Below are 10,958 nucleotides of genomic sequence, written 5' to 3'. Positions count from 1 at the left end.
CCCGTTTGTTTGTTTGGGTCAAATTTAGTAATTGAAATTTAACCCTCTTCCCGTTAACCGATTGATCTGAAATTTGGTATACGCCTTTGATTCTGGTGACAATACAATTATCCATATTCAATATTATTGTGAATCCAAGATGGCCGCCGCTACAAGATGGCGGACAACTTAGTTTTTTTCAATCCCATCAATATGGATATCAAATGAAAGGGCTTGTCAAGTAGAATTCAGTGGACTATACAAAATCAAAATCCAAGATGGCCGCCACTATAAGATGGCGGACAAGTTAGTTTTTTTCAATCCTATCAATACGGGTATCAAATGAAAGGGCTTGTCAAGCAGAATTCAGTGGACTATACAAAATCAAAATCCAAGATGGCCGCCGCTACAAGATGGCGTACAAGTTAGTTTTTTCGATCCCATCAATATGGGTATCAAATGAAAGGGCTTGGTAAGTATAATACAGTATACTATACACAATTACAATATGAATCTCCCACCTAAGTCAAAATCTGGTATCCTGTCGAGGACTGTGTGGCTATAGGGTGCCTAAAAATGATACGTCGCTAGGGGTACCACCCAAGGTAAAAGGTAAAAGCGCGCCGAGAACTGTATGGCACTAGGTGGATAAAAATGATATGTCGTTAGCGTTTTCCCCTCAAGATTCAGGCACATCTTGTTGTACATAGCCTTGTCCCTCTATTGGACCTCTGGGGGGGTCGTTCGTAACATTCTCCATTAACCTTGCAATAATGAGACATCGAGCCTCATTTCAACGAATTGAATAGCATGAGAAATAAAAACTAAAAACTTAAAAATAAAAAAGTAAAAAAAAATTTTTAAGTTAAACGGTTTTATATTGCAGATAAAATCGTGGGGACACTTGCTACTTACCACTAGGTGGGTGAAGTCTCACGCTATGTCTTTCAATTGTAGATATTGGACGTGCCCCACGATTAAATTTTAGTAATCATAATTTCTATGAAATTATTTTTTAGCTTTTAGTACATTTATCTGCAATATAAAACCGTTTAACTTAAATTTTTTTTTTTACTTTTTTATATCTCGATGATGATTGAGATGCAGGTTTATATTTGGCAAATTGAATAGTGTTTTGGTAAATATAAAGAAATATATTTGGTTTTCATATAAGTCTAGCGTAGCGTCTGATTATAGACGCAATGGTTATAGGTTCGAACCCCCGACGCGGAGGAATTAACTATTATCATTTCTCCATTTTAAACCGGCCTTTTCTCAGCCTATTCTATTATATGCGAAATAAGGTTAAAAAACAATATTTTTTTAGGACTATACAATTGACAAATCTATCCAGCCGTATATTATAAGGAGAAATTAGTGACAATATTTTCATTTTTATATTCTCCACTTGTGGAAACCTAACCTAAAGAAACTTAAGGTATATGTTTACCTTTTGCTTGTGCTGTATTTAAATAAATTATGGAAGATGATTAATTATAATCAGGAATAATTGCGCTGTCGAGTTAATATTAAGGCCGTTGTAGCGCATTGGCACAAGCATGTAATTGTAAGCGTGATGGTTGTCAGTTCAATTCCCACTCGGGGGGAATGTATTTTTATGAATATTTTCCATTTTCTTCACCCTGGCAATAAGACAAGGCGAGGCATTCAATTCTGTATCTCAGCGTGCATTTAGTCGGAGTGTCTTAACACTAAGGTCCACCTTGCTAAATGCGGGATACAGCATGAAATTGAAAAAAAAAACCATTTTAGTAAATAGAGCTAAAAAAAATTATAAGATAAGAAATTTAAGTAATTATTAAGTCGATATCCTTAATCAGTTATAGCCTAATATATAATAGCTTTTGCTCTAGAAAAAACGTAACTTTATACTAGTACACAACATATTAACACTTCCACATACAAACATTATACAATTTCCGTGCAAATTGTCATTTTCCGTTCCGTTAAAGACCGACATCGTTGCAACACAAATCACACTTTAGTTCCGAACTTAAATCTGATACGAATACCGCAACCTTACTATTTCTAGAATTCAGACATTTAATAGGGCCATATCAGAAAATTCGAAGGGTTTACAATGAAAGTGCTATATAGGATATCGGCTTCGCTTAGCTGGCTTAGAAAGCGAGTGAAAACGATACGGGGCAACGTCTTTATCCGGTTAATAGGTTTTTCATTTATCGTACTTATATGCGATTTTATTGCTTACGTTAAATCTCAAGGACATAATATCATAGTATTTAATATTTATTTACATTTCTTCGCTTTAGTTCTGTCACTGATCACGCATTGCCTCTAAAATTCGATGGAAACAAAAAATAGAGAACGGAGTATCTTAATATTAGGTTCTCTCTGCTTACCTTCCTGTATGCGGGAAGCATGAAGCTGATTTTTTTTTAATTTATTTTAGATGTTAAAAATATATGTAATTTACTTCTTTTACATTAATAATTTAAGTAATTTTAAAAGTTCTTTATAGTTCTATTATGATAGTAAATCATGTAAACTATAAATCAGTTATACATCTTGTTAACACTTAAGTGTTAATAGCAACAATTTTAACACGCTTTAGATTAAACTAATACACTATCGAGATAAGTATCAACTTATCACTAATTAATGGCAAATTTATTTAATTTATTCGTACCGCGTATGTAAATGATTTAACGATATAATGTATATATTCATGTCTATTTAAGGTAAACATTACAAATATGAACGAAATTTTACGAGGCATTGTGTGTTGAGTGGCGGAACTTAACGCCGGGCTTTTTCCTTGGTGCTAAAATGAAGAAATCAAAATATTAATACATAATAATTAATTCCCCCGGGAATCGAACCCACAACCGTCGCGTTACAGTCACACCCTTGTGCCCCTATGCCACCACAGTCTATTCGGTACTTATATATTTACTATTTTAAGTCCTATTCACCGTTTTATTTTAAATTACATATAAATTATATTGTAAAAGAGTTATGCAAGCTCATGCCTTAGCTCGTATTTGAAATAAAAGACTATCCCATACTGAAGAATATTCGCTAGATTACCTAAGATAACATAAATATCTCAGTTATGTTAGCAAATGATCGCAAAATATACCTTAATTGCAATACTTTTCCATTCTAATAGAATTTCAAAATATATACATCCAGTTTTTACGGCTCATAATAATTCTTTTCTTTAAAATACAAAACTAGTTTTAGGTAATTTGCGTGGTATTGTATATAGATTATAATGACTTGTAGAGAGATTATTGTCCAAAGGTCATTTATAATGGTATACCATTTGAATAAATAAGCAGTTCAGTTTATATATAAATAATAAAAAAAAATCTTTCACAATATTTTCTTTATAAAATAATATGTTATAATATCGTCAAGGCAAAGTGCGGTGTTGAGTTCCGCCTTATAACGCAATACCTTCAGAAATAGATGGAAGATGGGGGAACCTGTTATTTTAAGCACTGACTGACTTTTAAATCAACAAATATTTTCTATTGTTCCGCAGTAGAAGTCATTAAAATTTTGTCGTCAATATTATAGAACAATTTGAGATCACCGCCAGGTAATTATAGATATCTGTGATGATAGCTTTTAGAGGAGTACCACTCTCCATGACGTGATGGTTTTTGACAATATATCAATATATTTTTATTGCTGTAGTTTTATTATATTTGTTTATTTAGAATATTATTTTTTATTTTTTTCAATTTTACTAAGTTGTAATATTGACACAAAATTAATGCATATGATGATGCACATGCTAATGCATTTGACGCGATTTTTTTATTATTTTAATATTGTTTATATTTAATTATGTGAAGGCAAAAGTGGCAGAGAGAGAGAGAGAGAGAGATGAAAACATGGCCGCACTCATTTTAATGTATTTATATTGTTTAATTTATCTTCATTTCTGATAGGATAGAGCACCGTTAACCCGTAATTATGAACAGATACTTTTGAAAGAAAGCAAAAAAAGGGGGATTAAGTTCTTTTTATGGAACCAAATATTTATAATGACATCATATGTACGCGAAACTTTGTTAGTAGGTAAAAATAAATAAACAGCTAATAAAATGAAATTATATATAAAATTTTTGATTTTATTTAATTTTATTATATCTAAATTTACATCCACAGCCTTGAAAAGCTCTAATTTTCGCTTTCATCAAGAATGTGGTATGAGGCATCTATCTATACCTTCGCACCTTTCTTACGCTGATATGTAGAGCGTATTTAACATCGTTACAAATAATACGCGCGTCCAGTCAGGTACCAAACGGGAAGCCGGCTGAACGCCATAGCTGCTCCAGTTGCAAGTAAATAGTCAATTATTATTTATTATTAGAATAATATATAAATAAATAATTATTCAATATATATTGACGAAGAAGAACTGTTGAGTTTCTTGCCGGCTCTTCTCAGCAGAACTGCCTTCCGAAACGGTGGTAGCTTTTCGTTCATATGTTCATTCGACGATTCAAAAGTGCTTATAATAAGTTTATTTGAATAGCGAATATTTTGAATTTGAATAAATGAAATAAATGAATTTGAATAAATGAAAGTTTTTTAACTTTATTTTTGTTTAATTATAGGATTTCCTTCGCTTCGCTTCGCTTGGATAAGAAAGAAAGAGTGCAGCGAGTTACAATGCGGTGATCGATGACATTTGTACTGTGTTTGTGTCAATATCAAGTGCATAACAAAGGTGTCCAACATGTTTATTTTAAAGGTGAGACTTTTATAATTTAAGTTATAAGATTAATATTTAATTTCAATATTATCAAATATTTTATAATATTTGCGCAATATAACGTAAATATGCAAATTCTGAAATTAATTATTATAAGAATTTATTCTGTTTTTTTTTAATATTTGTGTATTTAGGTTGCGCGGTCTGCATCGGTGCTTTTTGTAAGTGAAAAATATGTCCAATATAAATATATCCAAGTACTGAGACTAAGAATAGAACCCATAACCATACATATTAATAAAAAAAAATCAATCATTTTTTTTATCACGGATCTCTAGTAGTTATACATACCTACATATAAATAAAATTAAATTGTCTGTCTGTGCTTTCAGAATGTGTTGAAATACAAATACTTATTTAGATGATAGTAAACCACAAACAAATATCTAAAAAAAATGTTGTCTGTGTTGAATTTTGTTAAATTTGAATCAGGAACAAAATGAGTAGAGCACTGTCAGTTATGTTTGTCAGTCATTTAAAAAAAATTACACCGATAGAATAAGCAGTAAAAATAAAAAAATATATAATCAAATTAATAATTTCGATAGGGCAGAAATAATAAGGGACGAACAAAAACTTTTCTTCATTTACAAGCTATTTGACAAAAAAAGCTTTTAAAATGTACACAAAGTTTTACCTTCATTTTAAATGTTAATATTATGAATGGTTTCGTAATATATTTATGTACGAGTATATAAGGCTAGACCGCAAATGTTGCTCACATTTAAACGTAAATATCGAAAATATAGGCATAAGATTAAAAAAGAAATAGTTGTACGAAGCAAATGGTAACTTATTACCAATATTAATCCATAAAAATAGGCTTCTAAAAAAAATTATTTAGCTATTTTTTATGTTTATTTTTAGGAATTAAATATTTAGATAATTATCTCTAGTAGTAGATAAATATAAAACTGCTGTTTAGCTGATAACTATGAAGAAGTTAAGAAAAAATACGATGCACATGCCTGTAGTGTTTAGTTAAAATATAGAATATAATAAAAAAACTATTTTTAGTTAAGATAGACATGATAAAATTCTTAATATTGACTTTACTTCGAAAAGGTAGAGCGTCTCTAATTAATTTAATTTGTTTATATCAAAATAATAAACTTAATTTTGTACCAAAATTTAGATTTTAACTTAACAAAACTTAAATCTTTTCACGATTATATGTTGTAGCGGATTAAGTACAACTAGGTTATAATTTCTTTATAGTTAGTTGATGACTATAATATTTTATGGTTAGCATCTCTATAACAGCGAGCTTAGATGAGTGATTTAAGAAAGTGGATTTCACGTAACCTTAAATTCTTTAAAAAAAAATAAACGCGAGAGAACCTTTTAAAATGCAATGCTGTAGTATATAAAAAAGAATTGCAAAATACTTATGTATGTAATAATTTTCTTAACACCGCGACGGCATTTACGCATATAATACAGACCAATTTGAGGCTATAGTGGAGCAGTGGCACGAGTGTGTGATTGTAAACACGACGGTTAGTGGTTCGATACCCAGTCGGGGGGAAATTAATTATTATTTATTAATATTTTAATTTCTTTGCTCTAGTAATAAGGCAAAACGCGACGTTGTCACCTAATACGTAATGCCTTGAAAATTCGGAAAATGGCGAACGGAATGTCCTAACACCAGGTTCCCTCTGCTTACTCTTCGAGACAGTCTAAATGTACACAACGTAAAGCTAAAACTAACATTTTACAGATCATTTTTATTTTTAAAATTATGTCAATATAAAACATGCTTGAAATGTAAAATAACACCCATTAATTTTGCAATATGATGCAAAAACTGGCTTACATTTTAAGCGCGGTTACTTTGAGATCATACGGCTATTAAGTTTTTAAGCAATTATCTGTCATCAATTCGTTGTACTTTTTCCACAAATAGTATGGAAAATTAAATCTTTCGTAATATTATAAACTGTCTGATATTGTATTGTTTATTAACTTAGGTAACGAATTTGGAAGCGTTGCGTGTGGAGTGGAGGAACTCAACGCCGCTCGATATCAGAGCGAAGAAATTAAATATTTCATTTTCTCGAGAGGGCATCGAACCCGCAACCGTCGCTTTGCAGTTAAATCCCTGTGCCTCTGTGCCACGAAGGCCTCTATTACTTTTAAATTTCTACTGCTCTTTGAGACTATTTCAATACCCATAATAGATTACTATAACGTCTTTCATGACTTGCTATGCTATTTTATTTCATGGAACTTGACCACCAGTACAGAGACCGGTCAAGATGACAATATTGGCTTAGAAACCACTTTAAGTGAAAGCTGGTAAAATACAATTGCATCTATTGGAATGAGCTTTTAAGTTTATCTGAATAAGCTTCACAGAGGATCTTTCAGCATGAAGTTTGTTCCGTGCATGTATATTCTCAGCTAGAGAATAAGCTTTAATCGATGAATTATATATAAACTTAGTGTTGAAATAAAACGATATTTATGTAAATTGTTATAAAATGTTCCTCAAAAAACTTTTCCTAATTACATAAATAGGCATTATTCAAATTTCCATTATTATAAAATAAATAGCAAAGGTCAAGTCTTAGTAAACCAAACATTTTCTTTAAGTTTTTTAAAATTAAAGCCAGAAAAAGATTTTTTACTTTAATTGAGCATAGAAATTGCAGATTGCTATAGTTTCTTGGCATTAAAAGATGACATAAAAGTCAAAAGCATTTTATTTTGTTCGTCCTGAAAAGTCCTTATTTTATTATCTCACGTATGCAAATTTTCAGGCAAGTGTGACAGTAGGATGCGAATAAATTAATGTTGCGAGATTTCCCTAAATACAAAGATATTAAAAAAGTGTTTTTATTACTTACATTTAGCGAATATTAGTTATTAATATACAAGAAATGTATTGAAATATGAAATACTTATATTTTTAGTATTACATTTTTACTTTTACTTTTATATAAGATAAAATTTACGTGTTTATTCGATAATCGATTATTAATTATGATAACGAATTGCCTTCTCTTGACCCTGCTTAATTTTGATGGATGTTAGTAGGCAGGTTAAAGGTAAAAGTCGTTACTTTGAATACTGACATAATGCTCACATATCTTATACCGCAAATACATACAAATATAATATGATGTTAAAAAAAAAATAATATATAATAATAAATAATAATTAAATATATTATGTGAATTATTTATTTTGTTGATAAAGATTAGAACTGCCTTGCTTTATTGATTGTCTCTAATGAATTCAAATTCCATGTGGAAGAGCGTTGTTATATATATTAAATATATTTATATTATTTTTATGTTATGAAATGAACGGAGAATGAAGTGGCTTCTTCCCCTTTTCTATAAGGAACCTCCAGCTGTAAATTTTTTTTTTAGCTTCAAGCTGTACCCAGCACACAGCACAACTAAGAGGGACCTGTAGTGTTAAAACATCCCGTTCACTATTTTACGCCAAATTCAGGAGGCATAGCATGTTGAGTGGAACGGAACTCAACGCCGCGCTTCGCCGTGACACCGGAGCGCAAAAAATTAAAATATTTAATATTTTATTTTCTCGAGTGGGTATCGAACTCACAACCTATCGCGTTTATAGTCACATACTTGCATCCGCCACATCTGGCTTCAACACTGGGAAATTAGATATAAAAAAATATCAATTTCAATGAGTTAATATGCAAATTGTCAGGATTATGATTTTATATAAATTCGCGAATCTTGAATGACTTTCATGTTATTGTGTCTACCTTCAAAATGCATTGTATGAGATGTGAAATTTAAAAACAAAAGGCAATTTCGTAACACAAGAGAATCCGGACTATTATTTATAATTTCACATATCAATTTTGTTTATTATGTTACGTGAGTAAATACAACACTTGCATGGCTTAGATACATGTAATTAAATTGAATAAAAAAAATATTTTCTTGAGATATCTTAAAATTATTATTCTCAAAATAAAAAACGTTCTCTGAAATGTTTTCTATTTACTTTTTTATTGTATTTCTTATTTGTGTAATTGTTTTATCAAATATTTGATGTAAGGCTGTTACATTCAGCTGTTCTTCAATACTAATATACAAAGTATCTACATTCTACTGCAATATCCACCAGAAAGCGGTATGCAATTAGATAACCACACAAATTGAGAGTAAAAGCTGGCGCGCTCCCTTTTAGAAGTGCCTAGTGCGTTGCTATAGTAACCGGTTTCGTAATAGGCACTAGTATATTTTTTACCATTCACCCGTTCTTTGCCATAATGATAGAAACTTGTCGTCTACATGTATGTATACGAGTATCTGCCTTATAGAAATACAAAGTGCACTGACCATCAGCGGAAGTGTATTTACCCTGAAAATTAGTTGAAATAATTAATACTAACATTATATATGGTATAAATTTCAGGTTGCACTTTTGTTTTTCATGGTCATCCTCGTGGTGGCTGAGAAAAAAATTGAGTTGCAAGATATTGAAGAAGACAATTTAAGAAGTGAAAAGGAAAAACAATTAGAAAAATCAGAGGCTCGGTCACAAGAACCAAATTCAGTTAGTGCTCCTGATTTACCACTGGATTTATTAAAAAATGGATTTTTCCAATATTTTAAGGAACCGGTCCAGACACCTCAACAACAACGCTTTGTGCATCAATATGCTGTCACGGAACAGCCAGAGAGACCACCACCACTGCCGACGCCTCAATATGGACCACCAGCTCCACAGCAAGCAATGGTTGGATATTTATCAAACGTGCCAATGCAAATATATTTAGTGCCACAATATTATAATGAACCTTCTGAGCAAGGGGTCCACCACCAATCACAAACTGGTGTGCAACAACAGACTTTGGCTCAAGTATCAGGCTATGAAAATAGACCGCATATTCAACAGCAACCCGCATACTTCGAAGTGCCGACTTACGTTACACCAACAGGAAAGACACTCATTCAACAGTATACTCCTCCAGTATCTTATGTAACTTACGCTCATCCGACCATGTCACCAATTCAATCCACAATTACACCAGTTTTAGCATATCAAATGCCCGTCGTTCGTTATCCTACAGCTATTTCTGCTCCTCCGCTCAAAGGCTATTACCAAAGTACACATTACCCAGAAACCAATGTTGTCGATGAAGATCAAGAAACTGAAGTGAATATACCTAAGCCTTATCCTAGTCATAACGATATACATTCTTCAAAGCCCTCAGGCTTGGGTTATCCGAGATATTATAATTCCCGAGCTCCCGTAACGGAAGGATATAGAACTGCACCTATTGAGCTTCCTCATCCCAACCCTCTTCTGTTAAAAGCACCCCCATCTCACCTGGCACACATTCCAAAAGTTTTACCGATGTATCGACCTATTACTAAGTCAGTTTACGCGACTGGAGGAGGATTCTCCTCAAGTGCCTTGACACCAAGACCAAACGAATCACTAGGACCATTTAAAAGACGACCAGCGTCTTTATTAGATTCTTATATCCCATCTAGTGTTCAGATAGAATATATGAAAAGAGGATACACGAAAGATGCACTATCTGCCTACGAAGCTCTATCGAGTGGTAGACACTTGTCGCAATCATCGCAACTCATTCCTAGACACTATGAACGTGGATTTTTGCCAAATCAGATATACCACACGGCCGGGGGTGGCATCACATATGGACACCATAAAAGAGCTCCGAAATTAGATAAGATTACGAAATAACCCCATCAATTGTTGATTGTTGATATTGTAATGATAAGGAATAAGTTAATTAAAAGAAATAAGTGTTAATTAATTGTAAATATTCTATATTATTAATTATTTAATTTTAAATTATAATCTTTAATTATTATATTTTAATAATAAGTTTTATATGGCTATGCTTAGTTGAGCTAAGGCGTACGCTTGTTATAATGTTAGTTCAATATTTAGTCGGGAGGTCAGTATTTATTTTGTATAGTGTTATTCTTAATAAAGAAATTGTTACTAAGACATAGTTTTATTGTAAAAACATGAACAGAAGTAAGAATGGTTTCCAGAGGTCTCTTTCTCTACCATTAATGACTGCTGCGTGGAATCTGAAGACAAACATCTAAATATAATGTTGCCTTAGGATATAAACCCACGTCTTAGCCAGAATGTGAAAAATATTGAATTCTCTTTCATGCTGAAGATATTCATTCAAGATTTCGTTCTCGTTAATAATTTTAGCTTA

The 10,958-nt window shown here is 31.8% G+C and overlaps 1 protein-coding gene across 1 annotated transcript; it reads left to right on the top strand.

Moving 5' to 3' along the window:
- Positions 1-4,190: 4,190 nt before the first annotated feature.
- On the top strand, positions 4,191-10,731 carry LOC146530966 (uncharacterized). Its single transcript, XM_085199355.1, has 3 exons — positions 4,191-4,322; positions 4,599-4,735; positions 9,164-10,731. The coding sequence occupies exons 2-3, from the start codon at positions 4,721-4,723 to the stop codon at positions 10,463-10,465; spliced, it is 1,317 nt and encodes a 438-aa protein (XP_085055481.1). The 5' UTR covers positions 4,191-4,322; positions 4,599-4,720; the 3' UTR covers positions 10,466-10,731.
- The last annotated feature ends 227 nt before the right edge of the window (positions 10,732-10,958 follow it).

Source organism: Heliconius melpomene, chromosome 16, assembly GCF_056956725.1.
Source record: "Heliconius melpomene rosina isolate 202511_hmr_F chromosome 16, ASM5695672v1, whole genome shotgun sequence".
Lineage (NCBI taxonomy): Eukaryota > Metazoa > Arthropoda > Insecta > Lepidoptera > Nymphalidae > Heliconius > Heliconius melpomene.
The sequence above is the reverse complement of the archived record's forward strand: the minus strand, read 5'-3'. Positions and strand labels throughout refer to the sequence as shown.